Source organism: Geotrypetes seraphini, chromosome 8 (genome assembly GCF_902459505.1).
Source record: "Geotrypetes seraphini chromosome 8, aGeoSer1.1, whole genome shotgun sequence".
In the NCBI taxonomy this organism is placed as follows: Eukaryota; Metazoa; Chordata; class Amphibia; order Gymnophiona; family Dermophiidae; genus Geotrypetes; species Geotrypetes seraphini.
Window position 1 is genome coordinate 72,218,296 of NC_047091.1, and position 27,071 is coordinate 72,245,366.

The 27,071-nt window shown below is 46.2% G+C and overlaps 1 protein-coding gene across 1 annotated transcript in view; it reads right to left on the bottom strand.

The window, feature by feature from the left end:
- NRXN2 (neurexin 2) overlaps positions 1-27,071 on the bottom strand; it is a 1,565,743-nt gene that overhangs the window by 875,984 nt on the left and 662,688 nt on the right. Inside the window, exons 11-13 of the mRNA XM_033953607.1 lie at positions 26,407-26,526; positions 25,350-25,731; positions 16,369-16,559 (exon numbers count right to left, since the gene is read on the bottom strand). Coding sequence (XP_033809498.1) covers positions 16,369-16,559; positions 25,350-25,731; positions 26,407-26,526 — 693 coding nt within the window. The remainder of the gene's footprint in view (positions 1-16,368; positions 16,560-25,349; positions 25,732-26,406; positions 26,527-27,071) is intronic.

The following is a 27,071-nucleotide window of genomic DNA, read 5'->3' on the forward strand; positions in this document are numbered from 1 at the left end:
GCAGAGGAGCCTGTCTGAAGCACTGAGGACCCAAAAGCCGCATTCTTCTGTGCCGCCACGTCCACTCTGTAAAACTTTGTAAAAGTATGGAGTGTGGCCCATGTAGCTGCCCTTTAAATCTCCTCAGGTATTACAGCCTGGGACTCTGCCCATGACAAAACTACACTTCTTGTGGAATGGTCCTTCAAAGAAATTGGTGGCTTTTTACCACATCCAATGTATACAGAAACAATAGCCATACAAATCTATCTGGAAATAGTGGCCTTGGAGGCCATCTTTCCCAGGCAACTAGAACTGATCAATATAAAGAGACGGTCAGAGAGACGAAAGGAATTTGTCACCTCAGGGTAAGAGAAAAGAATGCTCCTTACATCCGGCAATGTCAAACTCACATCCTTCATTTTCTGACCTGTAGCCAGAAACACCAACAGCCAGACTTCCTGATTGATATGGAATATTGACACCACTTTTGGCAGAAAAGAAGGAACAGTGTGAAGAGATACACCTGCCTCTCTAAACCTGAGGAATGGCTCCCTAAATGAGAGAGCCTTAAGCTCCAATATCCTACTTGCCAAGGTGATAGCTACCAGAAAAATCATCCTCACGGTGAGATCCATTAGAGAAGCTTCCTGCAAGGGTTCATACGGAACCCCACTGAGGTCCTGTAAGACAATGTTAAGACTCCATGTTGGAAATGGCCATCGTAAGGGAGGATGCAAACAATACTTCCTTGAGGAATCTGGCTATATCAAGATGAGAAGCCAGGGATCCCTTTTAATCTTGTTGTCAAAAGCACAAGAAACTTGCCACCTGTACCTGGCCAACGCTCCACTATACCATTAATGTCTTCAAATAATTCAACTACACAGCATTTTACTAAGCACTGTTCTCCGACAGTTAATTAGTCGTCTCAACAGTGGATTATTTTCTTTACCTACCAGATCTTGATTCTGCTGCTCAAGCAAGGAAGATGTGTTACGCACCTCCATGTCCTTCCTCCATCTACGCCTTCAAATTATAAACTACTGTGAGGATTCATTGTTATATGAAGTCCAATACAAGAAGTTATGCTACTTCTCGACTTAAAAAAAAAAAGAAGAGAAAACTAAATAACTATAAGAACATAAGAACTGCCATCTCCGGATCAGACCCATGGTCCATCGAGTCCGGCGATCCGCACACGCGGAGGCCCAGTCAGGTATACACCTGATGTAGTTTTAATCACCCATATCCCTCTATGCCTCTCGTAAGGAGATGTGCATCTAATTTGCCTTTGAATCCTAGCACAGTGGATTCCTTAATAACCTCCTTTGGGAGAGCATTCCAGGCGTCTACCACTCGCTGCGTGAAGCAGAACTTCCTGACATTTGTCCTGGACTTGTCCCCCCTTAGCTTCAAACCATGTCCTCTTGTCCGTGTCACGTTCGACAATGTAAATAATTTATTTTCCTGATCTGTTTTATCGATGCCTTTCAGCATTTTGAACATCTCGATCATGTCCCCTCGCAGCCTCCTCTTCTCAAGGGAGAACAGTCCCAGCTTCCTGAGTCGTTCCTCATATTCCAAGTTCTCCATACCTCTTATTAGCTTCGTTGCTCATCTCTGCACCCTCTCCAGCAGTTTTATATCCTTCTTTAGGTTGGGAGACCAATGTTGGACACAGTATTCCAAGTGTGGTCTGACCATTGCTCTATAAAGCGGCATTATGACTTTCTTCGATCTACTCGTGATTCCTTTCTTTATCATGCCTAACATTCTGTTTGCTTTCTTTGCCGCTGCCGCGCATTGTGCCGATGGCTTCAGGGTCCTATCTATCAGTACACCCAGGTCCTTTTCTTGTTCGCTCTTACCCAGAGTTGCGCCTGACATTCTATACTCGTGTTCCTTATTCTTACTACCTAAATGCATTACTTTGCATTTCTCCACGTTGAACTTCATCTGCCATTGCTCTGCCCATTTCTCTAACTGATACAAGTCATTCTGGAGTTCCTCGCTATCCTCCTGCGATCTGATTGCCCGGCATAGCTTTGTGTCGCCTGCAAACTTAATGATCTCACTGGATATTCCGTTTTCCAGGTCATTGATATAAATATTAAATAGGATCAGCCCAAGAACCGAGCCCTGGGGCACACCACTAGTCACTTTCTCCCAGTCTGAGAACTTATTTATGCCCACTCTCTGCTTTCTGTTTTCCAGCCATTTGCCTATCCACCTTTGTATATCTCCCTCTATTCCATGGCTTTGTAGTTTCCTGAGAAGTCTTTCATGTGGAACTTTGTCGAATGCTTTCTGGAAGTCCAAATATATTATGTCCACCGGCATTCCACTATCAATTTGCTTGTTCACGGTCTCAAAAAATTGAAGTAAATTCGTTAAACATGATTTCCCTTTCCTGAACCCATGTTGACTGGGTTTCAGCAAGTCCACCATTACCCCCAAGTCCCTTTCTTGGGTACTATGGAAGTTACACATATCTTCCTCAACACAGCCTACTCTATTGCTCAACAACTCTCCTAAATCTCTCCTACACAATCGGTGACTACAACTTACACCACTCTTTAGGTTATCAAAGCTTATTGACCATTAGCCCACCTGGAACTCAGATAAAGTTATTAACTTAAGAACATAAGAACATAAGCAATGCCTCTGCTGGGTCATACCTGAGGTCCATCGTGCCCAGCAGTCCGCTCATGCGGCGGCCCAACAGGTCCAGGACCTGTGTAGTAATCCTCTATCTATACCCCTCTATCCCCTTTTCCAGCAGGAAATTGTCCAATCCTTTCTTGAACCCCAGTACCGTACTCTGCCCTATTACGCTCTCTGGAAGCACATTCCAAGTGTCCACCACACGTTGGGTAAAGAAGAACTTCCTAGCATTCGTTTTGAATCTGTCCCCTTTCAACTTTTCTGAATGCCCTCTTGTTCTTTTATTATTCGAAAGTTTGAAGAATCTGTCCCTCTCTACTCTCTCTATGCCCTTCATGATCTTGTAAGTCTCTATCATATCTCCTCTAAGTCTCCTCTTCTCCAAGGAAAAAAGACCCAGTTTCTCCAATCTCTCAGCGTATGAAAGGTTTTCCATCCCCTTTATCAGATGCGTCGCTCTCCTTTGAACCCTCTCGAGTAACGCCATGTCCTTCTTAAGGTACGGCGACCAATATTGGACGCAGTACTCCAGATGCGGACGCACCATCACCCGATACAATGGCAGGATAACTTCTTTCATTTTGGTTGTAATACCCTTCTTGATTATGCCTAGCATTCTGTTTGCCTTCTTAGCGGCCGCTGCGCACTGTGCCATCGGCTTTATTGTCATGTCCACCATTACCCCCAAGTCCCTTTCTTGGGTACTCTCATTTAATAACATCCCTCCCATCGTATAGTTGTACCTCGGGTTTCTGTTTCCCACATGTAATACTTTACATTTCTCAGCGTTGAACTTCATCTGCCATCTCGTCGCCCATTCCCCTAGCTTGTTCAAGTCCCTTTGCAATTCTTCGCAGTCCTCTTTAGTCCGAACTCCACTAAATAGTTTGGTGTTGTCCGCAAATTTTATTATCTCACACTTCGTCCCTGTTTCTAGATCATTTATGAATATATTAAATAACAGCGGCCCGAGCACCGAGCCCTGCGGGACCCCACTCGTGACCCTCCTCCAGGCCGAGTAGTGGCCCTTCCCTCCTACCCTCTGTTTCCTACTTGCCAACCAGTTTCTGATCCACTCAGGACTGTAACTCTTTACATTGCTATGCTCTCAAGAACATTTTACAGATAGAATTCAAAGATAGATGTAGAAGAGGCTTGTCAGAAACTTTCTTTTCTTCTCTGTTCACAAGTCTACTATGACCAGTTGTACAATGGCCACTGAAAAAAAACAATGTTTCTCTATAGTAGCTTATAGAAATGTCCCGAGAATGACTTGAAAAATCTCAACCCTCGGGCTCTGTAGAAAAGGTAGAATTGAGGTGGTCCTGCCTGCTGATACTAACACGAGAATCTCTGCACATGCTCAGTAGAGCATTCTCCAAAGCAATTGTGTCTACATCACTGCAGTTAGGATTTCATCAGAAGACCATTTTTGTCCAGTGTGTCATTTATAATTAGATTGTAAGCTCTTTCGAGCATGGACCATCTCTTGTGTGTTTAATGTACAGCACTGCGTGCATCTGGAAGCATTATAGAAATAATAAATATTAGTAGGACTGCAACCTATCTACTGCTATCCTTTTTATCCTCAGAGAAAGTCAGAGACAGCTAATAAGAAGAACTTGAGAAAGTCCAAAGCAGCTAGAAAGAGAGAGAGATTCAGACGGAAAGAAATACATGAACAGAATGAGGACAAAGCTGTAGGGTCCAGGAAATAAAGAGAGAGAAGCATAGAGGAAGGAGGGTGAGGATGGAGAGGGGTAAAAGAGAATACATTGATGGAAACCAGAGATGAAAAGAATATAAAATATTAAGACTATGTCTCCCAGAGAATGGGAATGAAGTTTGGCACCCCGTGGAGCTGACTTGGCCTGTGCCCAAAGACTTAGTAGCCGTTAGAAAACCACAAACATTGTCAGAAACCACATCTATATATACAGATGCTCCTATACAAATGTATATCTTGCAGTCAATTGTAAGATACTGCCAATAATTACTCTTTCAAACATTCAGTATCATATATTAGTCTTGCATTCCTTTTTTTCTACGGGCTTCAGAAGTGCCAATTATTAGCCAAGTGTTTTCTATGGCTACAAGTATACGTGACTTGTGGCAATGGCCTCCTCACTAGCCCCGTTTTTCATTTTATACTTAAACGTTTTTAAAGTGCTCTATGCTCTATTTGTAAAAGTTAATAAACTTTAAACGTTAAAACTTATCTTTGTATCTTTATATTATTCTCCTGTTCACATCGGGAAGAGACCTGTCATTCTGACATGTTTCGCCCGAAGGCTGTTTCATGAAAAGTCCTCCCTTCTGTAGTTTCTCTGCACCATCCCGATCTACTCATTATTTGTGAGAAGATTGGGATGGTGCAGAGAAACTATAGAAGGGGGGACTTTTCTTGAAACAGCCTTCGGGTGAAACACGTCGGAATAACATGTCTCTTCCTGATGTGAACAGGAGAATAAAGCACAGTTACTTACCGTAACAGGTGTTATCCAGGGACAGCAGGCAGCTATTCTCACATATGGGTGATGTCATCGACAGAGCCCGGATGCGGATGCTTCACAAGCAAACTTGCTTGAAGAAAATCGAAGTTTCAAGTCGCCCGCACCTTGTAGGGCGCGTCTCCTCAGTTCAGATAGCTAGCAGAGAAGCCAACCAGGGGAGGTGGGTGGGTTGTGAGAATAGCTGCCTGATGTCCCTGGATAACAACTGTTATGGTAAGTAACTATGCTTTATCCCAGGACAAGCAGGCAGGTATTCTCACATATGGGTGACCTCCAGGCTAACCAGAATGGGATGGTGGGAGTGTTGACAATTTAGGAGAATAAATTTTGTAATACCGTTTGGCCAAACTGTTCATCCTGTCTGGAGAAGTATCCAGACAATAGTGAGAATTGAAGGTATGAACCGAGGACCAAGAAGCAGCTCTACAAATTTCCTCAATAGGTGTAGATCTGAGGAAAGCTACTGAAGCTGCCATAGCTCTGACTTTATGGGCTGTGACTTTACTGTAAAGCCTGGGCATAGCAGAATGAGATACAAGCCACCATCCAGTTGGAGATGGTACGCTTAGAAATAGGATGTCCCAACTTATTTGGATCGAAGGAGACAAAAAGTTGAGGAGCAGTTCTGTGTGGGTTGGTGCATTCCAAATAGAAGGCCAAAGTACGTGTACAGTCCAGAGTATGAAGAGCAACTTCTCCAGGATGAGAATGAGGCTTTGGAAAAAACATTGGAAGAACAATGGATTGGTTGAGATGAAATTCTAAGACCACTTTAGGGAGGAATTTAGGATGAGTACAAAGAACCACCTTGTCATGATGGAACACTGTGAATGGTGGGTCAGCAACTAAAGCTTGCAGTTCACTGACTCGTTGAGCAGAAGTGAGGGCTATGAGAAACACCACTTTCCAAGTGAGATACTTCAGATGAGCCTTATCAATTAGTTCAAATGGAGGCTTCATCAGTTGAGCAAGGACAACATTGAGGTCCCAAACCACAGGAGGCGGTTTGAGAGAAGGTTTGACATTGAAAAGTCCTTTCATGAATCTGGAAACCACCGGATGAGCAGAGAAGGGTTTCCCTTCAATAGGCTGATGGAAAGCTGCAATTGCACTGAGATGGACTTGGATAGATGTAGACTTGAGGCCAGAATTGGATAAGTGCAAAAGGTAGTCCAAAACAGAAGATAAGGAGGAATGTTGAGGCTCCTTATGATGAGAAAAACACAACGTAAAAAATCTAGTCCACTTTTGGTGATAGCATTGCCTAGTGGTAGGCTTCCTAGAAGCTTCTAAAATATCCCTTACAGATTGAGAAAACTGAAAAGGGGTTATGTTGAGAGGTACCAAGCTGTCAGGTGTAGAGACTGCAGGTTGGGATGAAGTAGAGATCCTTGACTCTGAGTAAGCAGAGAAGGAAAAACTGGTAGAAGGTATGGCTCACTGCTGCTGAGTTGAAGTAGAAGGGAGTACCAAGGTTGTCTCGGCCACCGAGGAGCTATTAGAATCATGGTGGCATGATCGTTCTTCAACTTGACCAGAGTCTTGAGAATGAGAGGGAATGGAGGGAATGCATAGAGGAAGAGATTTGTCCATTCCAGAAGAAAAGCATCTACCTCGAGGCGATGAGGAAAGTATATCCTGGAGCAGACTTGAGGCAGTTTGTAGTTGTGGGGAGCTGCAAAAAGGTCTATCTGAGGCGTTCCCCACTATGAAAAACTGTGATGAAGAGGCGAGGAATGGAGTGTCCATTCGTGAGGTTGCAGAAGACGACTCAAGTTGTCCACTAAGCAATTCTTTGCCCCTTGAATGGAGACAGCTTTGAGGAAGATGTTGTGGCGGATTGCCCAATCCCAAACCTTCATAGCTTCTTGACAAAGGGAGGCAGACCCCGTCCCTCCTTGTTTGTTGATATAATACATGGCGACTTGGTTGTCCATCCGAATGAGGACTACTTGGTCGTGAAACAGATGTTGAAAAGCATTGAGAGCTTTGAGGATTGCTCTGAGTTCCAACAGATTGATATAACACTGATGATCTGTACTGGTCCATAGGCCTTGAGTACAGAGACCATCGAGATGAGCGCCCCAATCATAGGTCGAAGAGTCTGTCGTGAGGACCTTCTGATGGGGGACGTTTGAAAAAGCAAGCCTCTGGAAAGATTGGAAGAGAGCATCCACCAATGGAGAGATTTCTTCAAAGAAGGTGTGACTGAGATGTGTTGAGAAGGAGGGTCGCAAACTTGCGTCCATTGAGATGCCAGGGTCCACTGAGGAATTCTGAGGTGATGTCTGGCAAAAGGAGTCACCTGTACTGTGGAGGCCATGTGACCAAGAAGTACCATAATGTGTTTCGCTGAGATGGAAGAGCGGGAAGACACTGAATGACAGAGTTGAAGAAGAGCTTCCAGACGTTGTTGTGGAAGGAATGCTCTGAGTTGGACAGTGTCCAGAACAGCTCCAATGAATTGTAGATTCTGTGAGGGCTGAAGTTGAGATTTGGGAAAGTTGATTTTGAATCCCAGACTTTGTAGGAACCAGGTAGTCTGTTGGGTTGCTACAATAACCCCATGAGATGTGGAATCTTTGATGAGCCAGTCGTCTAGGTAGGGAAATACCTGAAGACCATGATTTCTTAGAGCTGCTGCTACCACTACCAGGCACTTGGTGAACACTCTGGGAGATGAGGCCAGGCCGAAGGGTAGTACTCTGTATTGAAAATGCAGATTCCCCACCCGAAATCTGAGGTACTCACGGGAGGCCGGATGAATGGAGATATGAGTGTAGGCCTCCTTGAGATCCAGGGAGCATAAGCAGTCATTCTGCTCTAGAAGGGGATAAAGGGATGCCAGGGACAACATTCGAAACTTTTCTTTGACTAGAAATTTGTTGAGAGCCCTGACATCCAGAATGGGTCGCAGATCACCCGTCTTCTTCGGAACAAGGAAGTAATGGGAGTAAAATCCCCTGTTCTGCTGCTCCAAGGGAACTGGTTTGATGGCATGGAGACGAAGCAGAGCTTGAGCTTCCTGAAGAAGAATGGTGGTCTGGGATGGATTGGAAGTATACTCTGTTGGAGGAAGCTCTGGTGGAATCTGAGAGAAATGAAGAGAGTATCCTTCCCTGATGATGGAAAGTACTCAGAGGTCAGTTGTAATTATCATCCATCGGTGGTAGAAAAGATGCAAGGCCAGCCGAAGGGAGACTGTAGGAGCTGTGCCTAGTCCTGAGCATATGGTAGAACAGTCCTGAGCACATGGCAGAACAGTGAGCGGAGCAGAGAGTGTGCTAGCAGGAAGAAGTGGAGAAAGGAGCAGAGAAGGCGGTGCTAGCAGGAGAGGAGGCGAGAGCTAACTCCTCCCAACCCCGACGTCACCAGCCAAACTCCCCCCATAAAAGGGGCGAGCCAACGGTGCACAACCGTTCGGCGTGCAGCGAAGGCGAGCGGCAAAGGCACTCGCCTTAGCGAGAGCGCCTTTGCGAAGGGCCTCAAGAAGGGCATCAAGGAAGGGCTATCAACTATAGCCGGTCTCTTAACTTCTACAACTAGCTAATTAACCAATTGACTTCAGTCTTTCTTCAACTTTCTTCCAAGTCTTTCAACTTTCAACTTTCTACCTAACCAACAAGCAACTAAACCTTTCACACTTAACATGCGGACCACACCAATCACTCTATCTCCAAACCATTTTAACAGGCAGACCACACTATCCTCTAACATTTAATTAGACTGACCTCACTAGCACACTAACAAGCAGGCAACCTTAACTGACAATTAACTAACTACTCTATCTCCCAGACCAAGAACTAACTAGCTACCTCTATCCCTCCAACCTCAACACTTTCTGACAACACCTAACAGCCCCCATCCTAACAAATATAAAAAAAACCCCAACTTTTGTAAATGGCAGGTAGAACTAGAAGCAGCAAGACTTCTATCAAGACAGGCAGTAAAGTCACCGAAAGTACCCAGGGGATGGCTGCGGTCTTCATACAGATGGAAAGGAAGCCAGGACGGAGGGCAGAGGTCTCTGTACAGACAGAGGCCATCCCCTCAAAGATGTCTACAGTCTCCACACTGACGGAAGGAATGGATCAGCCAGCTGAAAGCCTTTTGCTAGAGCTGAGGAGCCTGAGAGAGGAGGTTCAGCGCTTAAGATGTATCCGAGACGACGAGACCTTCATCGACGGAGTCATCCAGGAGCTGTCTCAGATCGCCGAACAGGAACCTGACAAGACCATCCTAGAGACACCCAAAGCATCCAAACCTGCAAACTTGAGACCAACCGTCGGAATACAGGAAGTGGCAGGGGACGCTGATTCTTGGCAGCTGGTGACTTCCTCCACAGGAAAACGCAGAAGACCTTATTCTGTCTCTTTCTCTCTCATACAGGGTGGCTCTACATCGACACCACAAATCACTCTGAGGAACAGAAACCAGCTGCTACAGGAAGGTCCTGACAACGAGGAACAGGAAGTTGTTCAGCAGACGGTTCCAGTTCCGGAGTCAACAGATTGGCCCACCCCTAAGAAGCACAGAGTGGTGGTCATCGGGGATTCGCTGCTGAGGGGCACCGAGGGTCCAATTTGTAGATTAGACCTGCAATCAAGAGAGGTCTGCTGTTTGCCAGGGGCCAGGATCTGGGATGTAACCGCTTGCCTGGACAGACTCATCAAGCCCCGTGACCACTTCCCCATGATTCTCATCCACGTCAGAACCAATGACACCGCCAGGAGCACCCCGGAGAGCATACCTGAAGACTTCAGAGCCCTGGGTGAGAAGCTGAGGAGGATGGATGCGAAGGTGGTCTTCTCCTCGATCCTTCCAGTAAGGGGCAAGGGCAGTGCCAGGGAAGATTGCATCCAGAGGGCAAACGACTGGCTGCAGGGATGGTGCAAGGAGATGAACTTTGGGTTCTTGCACCATGGAGAGGCATTGAAAGGACTACAGGGACCAGACAGGTTACACCTGACCAGAAGAGGGAAGAACGTCCTAGGACACCATCTAGCCCGCCTACTACACAAGGCTTTAAACTAGGTAAGTTGGGGGAGGGTACGGGCACAAACAACCTACCTGGCGAGCTAAGCTGCCAATATTTTTTTGAGACTAAGGTAAGTAAACACCGATCTGGGTCAGGGGAGAGTATACACACTTTCGAGTCTGGGGTTGGCTCACATTATAATTCTGGGTCACATTGTAATTCTGGGTCTAAGAGGAGTACACATTGTATTTCTGGGTCTAAGGGGAGTACACATTGTAATTCTGGGTCCAGCAAGAGAACACACATTGCAAATTGTACTAAAGGAGTTCAAGTAGCCCAAGCGGGAATATCCCCACAGGGTATACACATTTCCGAGTCTGGGATAGGAATACACTGTAGTTCTGGATCTGGGGAGTCCGGGATAGGTGCACGTTGTAATTCTGGATCTAGGGAAAGTACAAAACATGCGAATAATGCTAAAGGTGTCCAAGTAGCTCAAGCGGGAACATCCCCACTGAGACGTAACAAACATACAACATGGAGGGCTATGTCCGTAAACGCCCACAGTCTGGGAAACAAGATCCTGGAATTAGAAACAGAAATGAGGAATGCCGACCTGGATGTGGTGGCGATATCTGAGACCTGGCTCACGGACTCCAACGGGTGGGACATGGTCATACCGGGTTGCAACTTGCTTCGCCAGGACAGGGAGGGCAAAATGGGAGGAGGTGTAGCATTATATACTAAAGATGACATTAAGGTCACCAGAATCACAGATGTCCACTACACTGGAGAATCCCTTTGGGTAAATTTGGCCAGAGGGAAGGACAAATGCCTGTATCTTGGCGTAATATACAGACCCCCAAGACAACAGGATGACCTAGATATGGAATTAATCGGAGATATAGAGAATATCACCTTGCGTGGGGACACAGTATTGTTAGGTGACTTCAACATGCCTGATGTGGATTGGGACACGTTTTTCTATGCTTCCGGCAGCAGCAGGAGGCTATTAAACTCTATGAAGGGAGCAAGACTCAGGCAACTGGTGTTGGAACCAATAAGGGATCAGGTAATACTGGACCTGATACTTACCAATGGAGAAAGTGTCACAGAGGTCTCGGTGGGCGACACATTGGCCTCCAGTGACCACAATATGGTATGGTTCAATCTCAGAAAAGGTTTCACTAAATCTACCACACTGACCAAGGTCCTCAAATTCAAGGACACAAACTTCAAAGAAATGGGAGACTTCATTCACCAGGCGCTACAAAGCCAAGCAGAAACCGATAACGTGGAAGAAATGTGGTCGACTTTGAAAGCCACCATACAAGAAGTAACAAACCGCTATGTTAAATCAGTAAGTAAACGGCGAAGGAGCAATAAGCCACAGTGGTTTTCTGCAGAGATTTCGGACCTCATCAAGGAGAAGAAAAAAGCATTCATCTCTTACAAACAATCAGGGAAACAGGACTCTAGGGAAGTCTATCTGGCCAAGTCAAAAGCCGTCAAAACAGCAGTTAGGGAGGCCAAATTCCGCATGGAGGAGCCTCTAGCGAAGAACATCCAGAAAGGAGATAAATCCTTCTTCAGGTATATCAGTGACAGAAATAAGAACTCAGGCGGGATAGTACGTCTTAGGAAACCAGACTATGTAGAAGCGGACTCGGAAAAAGCCCAACTGTTAAATGAATACTTCTGCTCAGTCTTCACCCGCGAGGCGCCAGGACTCGGCCCTCAGCTACAGACAAGGGTTGACGCAGATGACCCGTTTAGTAATTTTGAGTTTACACCCAGCGGTGTCTACTGCGAGCTGTCAAAGCTTAAGGTTAACAAGGCAATGGGGCCTGACAACCTACACCCCAGGGTGCTCAGGGAGTTGTGTGATGTCTTGGCAGAACCGCTATCCGCGCTCTTCCATCTCTCCCTTAGTACGGGTAACGTCCCGTTGGACTGGAAGACGGCTAACATCATTCCACTCCACAAGAAAGGCTCCAAGATGGAGACAGCAAACTACAGACCGGTGAGTCTCACATCAATAGTGTGCAAACTAATGGAAACTCTAATCAAACGCCAATTGGATACGATCCTGAATGAGGAGAATCTACGTGATCCCCGTCAACATGGATTTACTAAGGGGAGATCCTGCCAATCCAACCTGATCAGCTTCTTTGACTGGGTGACGAGGAAGCTGGATGTTGGGGAGTCCCTGGACATCGTATACCTGGACTTCAGTAAAGTATTCGATAGAATACCACACCGCAGGTTGCTGAGCAAGATGAGTTCTATAGGATTGGGCGACACATTGACGAAATGGGTTGGGAACTGGCTTGGAGGTAGACTTCAGAGGGTAGTGGTGAATGGCACCCCCTCCAAAATGACAGAGGTAATCAGTGGAGTGCCACAGGGCTCGGTCCTGGGCCCGATCCTATTCAACATCTTTATAAGAGACTTGGCAGAAGGGCTGCGAGGTAAAATAACATTATTTGCCGATGACGCCAAACTAAGCAATGTAGTGGGCAAAAGCACAACAGACATAAATTCAATGTCTGACAACATGATGCACAACCTACTCCTACTGGAGCGCTGGTCTAGGTCCTGGCAACTTAGCTTCAATGCCAAAAAATGCAAAGTCATGCACCTGGGCAGCCAAAATCCATGCAAGACTTACACCCTTAATGGCGAGATCCTAAGAAGAACTGAAGCAGAACGAGACTTAGGGGTGATCGTCAGTGAGAACATGAAGACTGCCAATCAAGTGGAGCAAGCTTCATCCAAGGCAAGGCAAATCATAGGTTGCATACGCAGGAGTTTTGTCAGCCGTAAGCCTGAAGTCATTATGCCATTGTATAGATCCATGGTGAGGCCCCACCTGGAATACTGTGTGCAATTCTGGAGGCCGCATTACCGTAAGGATGTGCTGAGTCTGGAGTCGGTCCAGAGAATGGCCACCTGGATGATCTCGGGACTCAAGGATCTCCCGTACGAGGAACGGCTGGATAAGTTGCAGCTGTACTCACTCAAGGAACGCAGAGAGAGGGATGACATGATCGAGACATTCAAATATCTCACGGGCCGCATCGAGGTGGAAGAAGATCTCTTCTTTTTCAAGGGTTCACGGCAACAAAGGGGCATCCGTGGAAAATCAGGGGCGGAAAACTGCACGGGGACACCAGGAAATTCTTTTTCACTCAAAGGGTGGTTGATCGCTGGAATAGTCTTCCACTTCAGGTTATTGAGGACAGTAGCATGCCTGATTTTAAGGCCAAATGGGATAGACACGTGGGATCTATTCACAGAGAAAGGTAGGGGAGGGTCATTGGGATGGGCAGACTAGATGGGCCGTGGCCCTTATCTGCCGTCTATTTCTATGTTCTATGTTCTATGACCTCCTATAGGGGGAAAAAGAGACAGAGTCAGAACGGTGGAGGTTATGTTCTGTTTTAAACAGTCAAAAAAGGCTGAGTAAACTTAGGTGCAGCAGAAGGTTGAGGTTTCTGTTGTTTTTGAGGTTGCTGTTTCTTTAGAGGAGGGCGATTATAAGGAGCCGTCCTTGGAGTAAAACGCCGCTGATAGATAGGAGCAGGGCGTGCAGGTTTTGCAGGAGCTGGCTTCGGCTTGGGTCTGACAATAGAAGCAAAGGATTTCTCATGGTCAGATAATTTCTTGGTGGCTGCCTCGATGGATTAATCGAAGAGGTCATTGCCATCACAAGGGATATTAGCCAAGCAGTCTTGAAGGTTAGGGTCCATGTCAATGGTACGAAGCCAAGCAAGATGATGCATAGCCACAGAACAAGCAGCTGCCCGGGCAGACAACTCGAAGGCATCGTAAGATGACTGTAGGAGATGCAATCTGAGTTGGGATAAAGAAGCCAGGACTTCTTGAAATTCAAAATGCTTTTGAGTATCCAGATAAGTCAAAAACTTTGGCAATAGAGAAATAAGAAATTCAAAATAAGTGATGAATTGAAAATTATAATTGAATACTTTAGAGGACATCATAGCATTTTGATAGATGCAACATCCGAATTTGTCCATAGTTTTCCCTTCCCTTCCAGGAGGAAAGGTGGCATAAACCTTGGAAGGATGGGACCTCTTTAAGGAGGACTCCACAAGCAGGGATTGATGAGATAGCTGTGAGTTGTCAAACCCTTTGCGATGCATAGTTTTATACCTAGAGTCCAATTTTCCTAGAACAGCTGTTATGGAAAAAGGTGTTTCCATGCATCGACCAAAAGTCTGATTCAAAAGCTTATGAAGTGGAAGCTTAAGATACTCTGCCGGAGGTTGAGGAAGATGCATGACTTCGAGATACTCCTTAGAGTATTTGGAGCCAGTATCTAATTGAAGGTCCAAGTCCACAGCCATCTGATGAAGAAAAGATGAGAAAGATAGCTGATCTGCTAATGCTTTGCCTTGAGAAGGACTCGAGGACGTCGAGGCAGCCTGGGTCGAAGATGAAGCTTCGGCAGGAAAAAAGCCATCAAAGGAATATGGTGACTTGGACGAGGCAATCGAAACCGGGACATCCTCAAGGTCTGGCACTGGAGACCTTGAACGAGGAGTCGGTGGTCTAGTCGAGGTTGGAGTAAATCGAGGCTTAGTGGAAGAAGGTCTTTCTTTAGAAGACGAACTATGCCTGGAAGGATGCCTCAAAGAAGGCCTCGATTGTCGATGAGAACTATGCCTGGAAGCAGATCTCGAAGATCGAGGAGACTTCGCCTCGGAGATGGAAGCAGCCGATGGTATCAACGAATATATGGGACTGGAGGCTGTAGATCGAAGCTCCAGAGGCTTAGTGAAGGAACCTCGATGCACTCCCAAAAACTCTGTTCTTTGAATAGAGTGTAGGATTCATTCCGAAGCACTTGCAAAGAACCTGCTCCTTGCTGGAACCGACTGAGCTATCTGACCTGAGGAAACAGGGGAAGGTACAGCAGATGTCGTCGAAGAACGAGCCGCTGCAAACGACGAAGGTTTGATGAGGCTCGAGGTGGAAGCAGTAGAAGCAGGAGGAACCTCGGTAGGAGTTGAGGCCAAGGTCGCCTTTGAAGTCGAGGGATCAGTAGAAAATTCCATCTCGAAGAGCTCGTCCACCAAAATACAACGACAATTGAAAGCTCGAGGCTGAAGCGTTTGACAGCGCAGGCACGATCTAGGATGATGTCTAGGCCCAAGGCACTTGAGGCAGCGATGGTGTGGGTCTGTAAGAGAGATCGCGTGCTGACACGTCACACTTCTTGAAGCCCATGACAGGCCGGGACATAGAAGTGAAAATAGCCGCCACAAGATCGAAGCCCTTGGGCTGCGGACGAGCGGCCTGACCCAGAAAACGGACGGAAGAAGAAAAAATATATATAAATTTTTTAAAACTGAAAATAAAAGAAAGAAAATGAGAACAGCGATTTGTGAGAAAAAAAATAACAAACCACGGTTCAGAGAAGGCACAAATAACGAAGTTAACAGAGAGAGTCTAAGACGGACTTCTCGGCTCCGTGGAAAACTGAGAACTGAGGAGACGTGCCCTATGCTGGGCGGGAAGGCACTCGCGCATGCGCGGTGCGGACGACTCGAAACTTCAAGTTTCTTCAAGCAAGTCTGCTTGTGAGGCGTCCGCATCCGGGCTCCGTCGATGACGTCACCCATATGTGAGAATACCTGCCTGCTTGTCCTGGGATAATATAAAGATACAAAGATAAGTTTTAACATTTAAAGTTTATTAACTTTTACAAATAGAGCATAGAGCACTTTAAAAATGTTTAAGTATAAAATAAAAAAATGGGGCTAGTGAGGAGGCCATTGCCACAAGTATAAGGCACTTGTAGCCATAGAAAATACTTGTCCTATACAAATGTATACATATAAGGTTCACCTGTAGCTTTTATGTTCCTATCACACACACTGGTTAGCCAACTCTAAAAACACCTTTCTACCTGCCTAAAACCTGTCTAGATTCATAGCAGTTGCTATTTAGCACAGTTGAGCAATTCCCTGAGGAAGGAACTTGAAAGCTTGAGCGCCCTTCCCTCTGATGCAGGAAATATGAGAAAGGGTTAGCGAGATCTGGCAGAATTGGTGGCAGACCTCGTTCTCCCTTACTTTATGGCTGGCATCCACAGCATTATTACAGAGGACCACATCCCTAGCAGAGACAGATTTTCAAGGTAAACTTCTACCTTTCTCTCCACAAAGCTCCTTATATCAGGCCGGTAAAGGCTTAGGGACCTACCTTTCAGGTCCAGGTTGCGGGCACCATTGGAGTGTTGAGTGACTGTGCGGGAGTCAATCTTGAGTGTGTGAACGTTGTTTGTATCCCGAGAGACAATGACATTATGCCAGTGATTGTCATTCACAGGTTTGTCAGAGTTTCCTTTCATTAGGGAGGGGCCATTTCCCAGGTCAAAGACATAGTGGATGTATCTGAGGAAAAATGGGGGAGGAAAAGAGGAGAAAGTGTGAGAAGAAGATCTACAATAGTGCCAGCCTCTTGATGCCAACATGAACATCTAATGAGAGAGAATACAAATCTAGACCTGCTAGAGGCCAAAAGCAAAACATGAGCCATAAAGACAAGTCTCCAAAAGGCATGTGGAGCCTGATATTCAAAGAATTTAAGCTCCTAACTTTGGGCTCCTTTTACAAAGTTGCAGTAGTGCTTCCCATGCAGCAAATGCGACGAAGCCCAATCAATTCCTATGGGCTTCATTCCATTTGCCATGCTGGGAATTGCTAGCGCAGCTTTTTAAAAAGGAGCCCTTTATGAGTTAGCGGACCAATATTCAAAGCTATTTAACCACTGACCGGTTAAATAGTATATCAAAGCTTAACTGCTAATATTCATCTAGCGCGTAACTAGCTACATTGCACAATTTATCCAATTAGGCACTGAAATTCAGCACCTAACTGATAAGTTTAGTGGTCAAATAGGACTCTATAACTATAATGTAACTGGTTATTGCTGAATATCAGCATAACTGGCTAACAGTTTAGTGGATATTCAATGCTGGTTGACAGAAACAGCCCAGAATTGAATATCTAGGTTTAACGCATCAAAAGTGCTGCCCACCACTAGCTGAATCTCGGGCCCTATGCTTATAAATTGGTCTCTGAAAATTTACCGGGGCTGAGCGTATAAATTTTTACTCATAATTTCATGACTAACCTAATATTAAAAAAAAGTTAAATCGCTTGCTCAGGTCTAGCCACTGATATTCGGCAGCACTTAACCGGCTAAGTGCTGCTAAATATTGCAGTTAGTGCTGAACATAAGACATAACCTAAAACTAAACTAAAACTAAACTAAACCTTAAGTTTGTATACCGCATCATCTCCATAAAGACAGAGCTCGGCACGGTTTACAGGTAAATTCAATAAACGAGGGAAGGACATAATAAGAAATTAGAGGTTATGAAGAGGATAGCTAGCTTTACATTTTAAATAGATAGCTTTACGTTTTGGAGAAAAGCCAGGTTTTCAGATGCTTTCGGAATAATTGGAATGAGCCTAGGTTCAGCAGCGGGGCAGAGAGGTTATTCCAAATCTCAGTGACTTTGAAGAAAAGGGATTTCCCTAATTTACCTGCATTCATGACGCCTTTTAACGAGGGGATAGATAGTTTGAGTTTGTGGGCGGATCTGGTAGTGTCAGGTCTCGAAGAATTCCAGGATAGTGGAAAAACATAACATAAAACCCATTTGTATACCGCAAATATCATTAAGTTCTATGTGGTTCACAAAGACTAGTAATACAAATGAGTAAACATCCAATATCTAACTTTTGAAAAATTTGCTGATAAAGGACCGCATCACTGATCACCCTGACAGACACAGGCTAATGAGGACCAGTCAGCACGGTTTTAGCAAAGGCAGATCGTGTTTGACAAACTTGCTGCACTTCTTTGAGGGAGTAAACAGACAGACAAGGGCGACACAGTCGACATTGTATATCTGGATTTTCAGAAGGCGTTTGACAAGGTTCCACATGAACGACTACTTCGGAAAATTGCAAGCCATGGAATTGAGGGTGAAATACTCACGTGGATTAAAAACTGGCTGGAGCATAGGAAACAGAGATTGGGGGGGGGGGGGTAAATGGACAATACTCGGACTGAAAGAGCATCACCAGTGGGCTTGGTGCTTGGACCCATGCTCTTCAACATCTTTATAAACGATCTGGACATAGGTACGATGAGCGAGGTGATTAAATTTGCGGACGATACAAAGTTATTCAGAATAGTAAAGACACAGGGGGATTGTGAAGATCTGCAATGTGACATAATCAAACTTGAGAAATGGGCATCGACATGGCAAATGATGTTCAATGTGGATAAGTGTAAAATGATGCATGTTGGTAACAAAAATCTCATGCATGAATACAGGATGTCCAGGGTGGTACTTTGAGAGACCTCCCAGGAAAGAGACTTGGGAGTTCTGATTGACGAGTCAATGAAGCCATCTGTGCAATGCGCGGTACTGGCAAAAAGGGCGAACAGAATGCTAGGAATGATAAAGAAGGGGATCACGAACAGATCGGAGAAGATTATTATGCCGCTGGCAGCCTGGCATAGGAAAGCCTAGTAGAGTTGCACAGAGGTAGCTTAAGTGGTCTTGGGGGTGGGTTAGTGAACCAAGGAGAGGAGGACCCAGGCCCATAAGCCATTCTAATCACTGCATGTGAAAAATGTGCACCCCCCAAAATCCCCCTAACCCTTTTGTACTGTCATATAAGTGGCTCCTGCAGCCATAAGGGCTATTGAGGTGGTAGATAGATGGGTCTAGTAGATTCTAGGGGTGTTTTGGGGGGGCTCACCATGACCTATAAGGGAGCTGTAGTGAGATGTTTATGTGGGACCCTTTTTGTGAAGTTCACAGCAGTGCCCTGTAAGGTACCCCACTACTCTGGTGCTATGTCTGGGCGTCCAGTCCATCACTTTTCTGGTCCCTCCCGCACCCAAAATGTCTTTTTCTAGGCGTTTGTGACTTGGATGAATTTTTGAGCGTAAATGGGGTATAAAGATGGATGACTCAGCGGTATGGGCGATCAGACGGCTGGACGTATAGTTGGACGATTTTCTAAAAAAAAAAAAAAATATGTTGGATGTATTTTTAAAAAATGGACCTTTTCCCATGTCCGACTTTGGGCGACTTGCGACTTAGGCCCAAAACAGACTTAGATGTTTCTTTTGATTATGCCCCTCCACATGCTTTATTATATTACTTTCTTGATTTTTTGTGATTTTAATGTATTTTCTATTTAATGATTTTGGGCCCAATATTCAAAAAGACTTAAATGGCCAGAGAAAGCGCCTTGCCATGTAAATCACTTCTCCAGGGCTAACTGGGAATGTTTAGAAGCACTTAACCGGATATTGCTGCTAAACATGCCTAGTTAGTACTCAAGTTAAAACTGGCTATTTTGGGGGCGTTCTGGGGGGGGGGAAGTTGGACTTAACCAGTTAAAATAATCACACAAATATGACCACATAAAATGCAGTCCTATTTTTATGTGGTTCTCCAGAGCTGGCTAAGTGCTGAATATCATACATAACTGGCCATATTTTTAGCCGGCTCCCTTTACCCAGAAATTCAGTGCTGGAGCCCGGACAAGTTTCGGCATTGAATTTATTTATTAATTAAATTTTCTATACCGTTCTGCCAAAGGAACTCAGAACGGGTTACATAAATTTATTCAGTTACTCAAACATTTTTCCCTGCAATGGGGGTGATTAAATTCTGGGTTTAATGACGGCAGCGGTCAGCAAAACGCTGATTGCTGCCAGCTGAATATTGGGTCCTTTGATTTTACTATTGTATATGTTTTGTAAGCCGCCAAGAATGGGAGATTAAACAGGATATACATTTTTTAATTAATTAAATACATACATACCTAATTTCTTTTGGGGTCAATATTCAGCCATCAGCAGTGTGCATTTTGCTCACTGCTGACAGTGTTATTCTCGGATATTCAAAGCCAGGGCCTCTGCAAGCTTAGGCTTTGAAAGTCCAGTTATTTTTACGCAGGCTAATACATAGCCGTTCAAGTCAATATTTATCACTTAAGTAGCCATAGGTTACCAGATAAGAATAGGGCAGACTTTAATGTGGTAAGTCTGTCCACTTCAGGCCTCAATATCAGCCCTTAAGTGGCTAAGTGCTGACTACATCCCTGGAACTCCCCCAGCATAGCTGGCTGTATTTGACATTAACTGTGATTTTCAGCAGCCAATAGCTAGTTAAATGCTGATGAATATTAGCGGCTAGCCCCAAGTGATTTAACCGCTCGGTGGCTGGCTAAATCACTTTGAATATCAGGCCCTTTATTTTTTTAACCACTTTTCAGGGCTGTCCGTACCACTATGTGATTAGGCAATCACTTAGGGCACCAGATCTACTTTCTGGTGCCCTAAGTGAGAACTGAGTCAGCTAGGTGGAACAGCGTAAGCCTGGCCTACAGAGTCCCTTAGGTCCTCCTCCTCCATAAAGCTGGCACTGTGAGCATATTCAAAGGTGCATTGCAAGATCAGAATCAGGAAGTGCTGGTTCATGACCATACATTTTAAACGCGTTGGTGATGCTGATGCTGGCTTACAGGATGAAAAGGAAGAGCAGCGGGGAGCTGTTATGAATAAGTTGGGGTTGTTGGAACAAGGGGCATTTTGAAGACAGTGAGCTGAGGCAGTGAACTGTAGGATTAATTTAGTCCAGTGGCGTACCTAGGGTATGTGGCACCCGGGGCCCATCATTTTTTGACACCCCCCCCCCCCCCCCCATGTAAAAAATTTTTTTTTTTTTTTTTTTGCAATAACCATGAAATGGAATAAATGGTCAGAATAGAAACAGGCAGTGAAAATTTTCTTTTATTGAACCTCATATATGTAACCATTATTCCAAACATAACATAACATAAATTATGTCTAAATTGTCATGACATTAGAAGTACATATGGAGTAGTTGCAGGTGATGCTTGGGACAGTTCTGATTGTGTTAGTTCGGTTTTATGTGTTTTTTGAATAGAAGGGTTTTTATTTCTTTTTGAAGGTTTTGCAGTCTGTGGTTGATATCAATTGGTTGTAGAGTTGGGGGTCGAGTGTTGCAGCTCGAATGGCTAGGAGGTTGTCGAACAGTTTTTTTTCTTTTGACGTTTTTGGTTGGAGGGTGTGTGAATGGTGCGTGAGTTCTCCTATGTCTGGTTGAGGTGGATTGAATTATTTAGCTGAAGAAATTAGTTACCCCCATTCCACACACATTAATTCTCTTCCATTTTTGTTCCCATTATAAAAAACACTGATAAGTTCCCAGAAAAAAAATACATTAAAATAAGAAGTGAAAACAAAGGCCCCTACAGATGAGAACATAACATAAGAATAGCCTAACTGGGTCAGACCAATGGTCCATCATGCCCAGTAGCCCATTCTCATGGTAGCCAATCCAGGACACTAATACCTGGTCAAAACCCAAAGAGTAGCAACATTCCATGCTACCGATCCAGGGCAAGCAGACACTTCCCCCATATCTTAATAACAGATTATGGACTTTTCCTCCAGGAATTTGTCCAAATCTTTCTTAAAACCAGCTACACTATCTGCTTTTACCATAATTTCTGGCCACTTCATTTTTAAGTTTAGATCTTTCCTTTCAAACAGAGACCTTGCTAGATGTCAAATACAGCACAAGGTAACTTCACATGGACTTAGCTGTGCAGGAAATGTGAATCTCCTCATACACCCACCATATAGTGCAAAAATGTGCAAAAATCCTAGCTCACGTTTGCAGTCCAACACCAGCTCTGGCAGGATACACATTTCAAATCTGACATGTTATAATCACAAAACAGAAAATAAAATTAATTTTTCTACCTTTTGTTGTCTGGTTATATTTCAAATCTTGTTGGTCCAAGGCTCTGGTTTTCTTCTGATAACTTGCTTGCCAGGGTCTCCTTCTTTCTGCATGCTAACCATCCATCTGCCAACTCTGTCCTCCCTTTCCATTTCCCTTCCCTTCCCAGGAAGTCTGGTATCTTTCCTTTTTTTCATCTCCCTCCACAGATCCACCTTTTCTTAAATACCCTTTCATCCGGCATCTCTCCCTCCTTCCCCACCATCCCAGAGTCCACCATCTCTCCGTTTCTTTTCCTAATTACCCTCCTATCCAGTATCTCTATCCCTCCTCCACATCATCCCTTGTGTCCAATTTCTCTCCCTTTCTGTTCCTTCCCTCCCTAAATCCCATGGTCCATCATCTCTCTCCCTCTCCTCTATTTTCAGACCCATTATTTCTTCCCCCCCCCAAAGTTTGGCATATGCATGTCTCTTTGAACACCCCCTTCCCTCCGTGTACTTCTAAATCATGGTCCCCCCCCAAAGGCCTGTCCCCCCTTAAAGGTCTGCCTGTCCCACCTTGAAGGCCTGCACCCCCCTTGAAGGCCTGTCCCTTCCCCTTGTAGGCCTGTCCCCCCATTGAAGGCCTGCCTGCCTGTCCCCCCCTTGAAGGTCTGTCCCCCCTTTAAGGCCTGCCTGCCTGCCTTTCCCCCCCTTGAAGGCCTGTCTCCCCCTTGAAGGCCTGCACCCCTCTTGAAGGCCTGCACCCCCCCTTGAAGGCCTGTCCCCCCCCTTGTAGGCCTGTCCCCCCCCCTTGTAGGCCTGTCCCCCCCCCTTGTAGGCCTGTCCCCCCCTTGAAGGCCTGCCTGCCTTTCCCCCCTTGAAGGCCTGCACCCCCTTGAAGGTCTGCACCCCCCCAAAGGCCTACACCCCCCCCCCGAAGGCCTGCACCCCCCTGAAGGCCTGCCTGCCCCCCTTGAAGGCCTGCACCCCTTGAAGGTCTGCACCCCCCCCCCGAAGGCCTGTCCCCCCTTGAAGGCCTGCCTGCCTGCCTGTCACCCCCTCCCCCTTGAAAGCCTGCTTGCCTGCCCGCCCGCCCCACCCTGAAGGCCTGATGCCCCGACCCACCCCGAAGGACCGCTCGCCCCCCTGGCCTCCCCGCACCACCTATGAACAGCCGCAGCAGGATCGCTAAGTCAGCGTCAGCGATCCCTGCGCTGCTTCCTGCTCCACAGTCCCGCCCCTCCTCTGCCTGCCTGCCTGTCACCCCCTCCCCCTTGAAAGCCTGCTTGCCTGCCCGCCCGTCCCACCCTGAAGGCCTGATGCCCCGACCCACCCCGAAGGACCGCTCGCCCCCCTGGCCTCCCCGCACCACCTATGAACAGCCGCAGCAGGATCGCGAAGTCAGCGTCAGCGAACCCTGCGCTGCTTCCTGCGCCACGGTCCCGCCCCTCCTCTGACGTCAGAGGAGGGGCGGGATCGCGGCGCAGGAAGCAGCGCAGGGATGCTGACGCTGACTTCGCGATCCTGCTTTGGGCTGCTTCACAGGTGGTGCAGGAAGGTCAGTGGGGCGAGCGGTCCTTCGGGGGTGGCGGGGGACTGAACGGCAAGGCCGGGAACACCCCCTTAGGGCTGGTACCCGGGGCGGCCCGCCCCCCCCGCCCCCCCCCCCGCCCCCCCCTAGGTACGCCACTGATTTAGTCAGCTAGATTTAGCTGATTTTTTAGCTGAAATCTAGCCAGCTAGCATGTGGCTAAAAGTGTGCTACAACAGCGCCGACTTGATTCCTGTTCTGAGCCATATTCAAAACTGTCTTCTTTATACACCATAGTGAGCATTACACATAGAACTGTTATGCAAGTAAAGTTTCCTGAATCTGAGAGAGTGAGCATGAAAGAGACAAGAAGAGAGGGAAGAACTACAGGAGAGACCATTTCCCAGCTCCTTTCAGGGACTTTCTTGCCCACTTAAATAGCTTTCTGCCACCTGAGTAGCGCTTAATCGAAGAGTGCCACTGAATATTCCCACAGACCACCAACCAAAAAGTGGGAAGGGCAGGGCAGGGTGGGATTGGGGCAGCTCTGGGAGGAGCTAAAGCTTATGAAGGTGCTGGCAATATTCAGCTTTTGAGCCATCTTTAACAGGGGTATAGACATGGTGTGGGGGGAACCCCCCCCCCCCATTCTTGGCTCAGACTCCCCCAGTGGCAGCGGTATACTGTCCAGAATTTCCCACAACTTGTACTGTCCAGAGTCACTCTCCCTTCCCTTGTCCCATGTTCCGGCACCTCTTTCACTTCCCCTCATGCTGCCGCTACAGCTCTTTGACCTCCCGACGTCAGCTCTCAAGGCTGTCTTGCCTCTTGCCATCCCCAGAAGCTTTTTCTCTGTACAGCTTCCTGTTCCTAGTAAGCAGTATGCAGCAGAAAGAAAGCTTCTGGGGCCGGCAAGAGGCAAGACAGCCTTGAGAGCCAACACTGGAAGAGCAGAGATCTGCAGCAACAGCATGAGAGAAGGTGAAAGAGATACTGGACTGTGGGGAGCAGGAAAGGGAGAGAGAAACTGGAGCACAGGAGGTGGGAGAATGAAAGAGAAATGCATGATCACCCAGGGAGAGGGAGAAGAGGAAGAATGTATTGCCCCCCCCAGCCTATCCCTTGACCCTTCCAAATTGGAGGTCTGGCTACGCCCCTGGTCCTAAATTAGGCTGCTTTGCTATGTGATGCCGGCACTGAATATTGGGTCAGTATCCTCATAACATTTTAAAAAATAAGATCCTCCTGATAGTGCCCCCTCCTTCCCTCCTCTCTCCACACAGCAGTAAGAAGGCTCCCCCTAGAACACACCCTACCCCCCAACTGTCCATGTAGGCCCCCCAGGGCAGAGGGCATCCAATGGGGGGCCTTCTTATTGTCATGGGCTGGGGGAAGAGGGTAGGGGGAGGGAAGGAGAGGCATTGTCAGAAGGGTGGGAAGGGGCTTAGATGATCTTATTTAATTTAAAAAAAAAATTTTTTTGCAGGTGCTAGCCCTGCATTACTCTTATGTAAACCCTGGCTGAATATCAGCTGGTCCCACATAAGCTGCACTCACATTAAGCCCCTAATATTCAGTACTGGAGCCTAGACATGGCCTGGCACTGAATATTGGAGGCTAATTTAGCTGGTGATGGTCAGTGTTTAAAAAAAAACATTGACCGTCGCTGGCTGAATATCGGAGGGATTGAAACTAACAGTTGAACTGGTCCCAGCCTTTAGTCTCTGCCCACTGTCTCTCTGCCTCGATTAGTTTCTCTCTCAAATTCAGAAAGCTCAAGAGCAGCAAGACTGCTCCATTGTGACCTGCTGATTGAGCATCAGAACCAATCTGAGACTGCAGCCTAAATAAAGCAACTTACCCCTTCACCAGCTCCACCACGATGAAGTCGTTGCCATTCCCACTGTTGAAGAGAATAAGCCCATCACTAGTAGTGGTCTTGAACTGGAAGAACAGGTGCATTGAGGCATAGGCCTGCAATGTGGCCAGTGCCAGGTAGCTGGCCTTGGTCTTGAAAGTCACAGGGTCAGCCACAATGGCCCGCATACCAAAGCGGGCGTTCAGCTCACAATAACTGATGTCACCGTTCTTGCACAGGTCAATGTAGGGCATGGAGTTGAAGATCAGACTGCTGAGGTGCCCAATAAAGTTGGAAGGCACTACAGAGATGAACCGGCGCTCTGTCATGATGCCTGTCTCAATGTTGTGAAACTCTAGTCGGGTGTGGTCTCCTGCCATTTGCCCTATAAACCATACAAACAGAGATTGTTATTCAAATGGACAGGGCTTGATATCACAGCCATGATCCACTCTCAATGTGCTCTTTGCATTTTGCCAGAGTCTCTTCTGCTATCTGAGTTTGGCAGCAATCTCTTTCAGTGTTTCCAGCCTCTGTGCTCCCTGCATTAAGTTGGCGCTGCCTTCAATCTTCCAAAAGAGGAGTGGGGGTGGCTGGGGTAGATAAGACCCTTGAATGTTCGATTTAGGGCGCATTTTGAGGTAAATGGTGATTGTTTGTGTCCCTATCCTTAGTTAGTTTGAAGTAGATCAATAAAGCCAAGGCAGCACTAACAAATTCTTTTATTGTTATAAATAGCTGGACAATGGAATTTGTTAGTGGCATCTCTTGGCTTATTTAGCCCAGCCACCTGTACTCCTCTTTAGGTCTTTTATCTGCAGAGTTTGCTTCTTTCTACATTTGTCTCCTTCAGTATTCTCAGCCCCTGTACACTCTGCATCTGGTGTTTCCAGCCCCTGAGTATTTGTCTTGTGCTCCAGTGTTTCCAGCCCCTGCATTTTACTGGAGTTTTCTCCATCATTTCCAGCTCCCATGTTCTCTGCATTTTGTTGGAGTCTCCTCCAATGTTTCAAGCCCCTGTGCTCTCTGTATTTTGCTAGTCTCCTACAGGGTAAAATACCTTCCACGGTGACATTATCCACGGACAGTTGTAGGTTCTTGCCACGGCGGAGGACACGGACTGTGTGCCACTCATTGTCATTTAACTTGTTACCCGCATAGAGGGTCTCCGGCCCCTTACCTACAAGATACATGAACAGTGAACAGGAATGGAAAAGAAGAGCATTAGAGATGGTTGATAAATAACAGGAAAGGATCAGTCAGAATACAGAGAGTGGTGGTATGTTATATCCAAATACATACCTTATACATACTAGAGACAAGGCTATACACTATGACGACTATTATGCCTTGTACTACCCAAGATATACTGTACACCTGCCTGAGCTCTCAGAATTACACATTTGTCTCAGCCCTCTTATTAAAGATATCCTAGAGATGAGCATCTTCTAAGAATGGATACAGGCTAGGGATGTGCATTAATTTGAAATTGAATGGAAAACATGCTGAATTAGGGCATTTCCAGTTTGTGCCCCTTTAAATGAACCAAATGGATGTGGGACCAGTATGAGCCAAAAATCTTTCATGTACATTCATTTTTTAGATAATTACAATCTGTAGGGTCACATTAGGGTTGCCATATTTTGGGCCACAAACCCCGGACACATGGCCCCGCCCAGTATGTCTCTGGCCACACCCTGTTCCACTCCAGCCCCACCCAGTTCT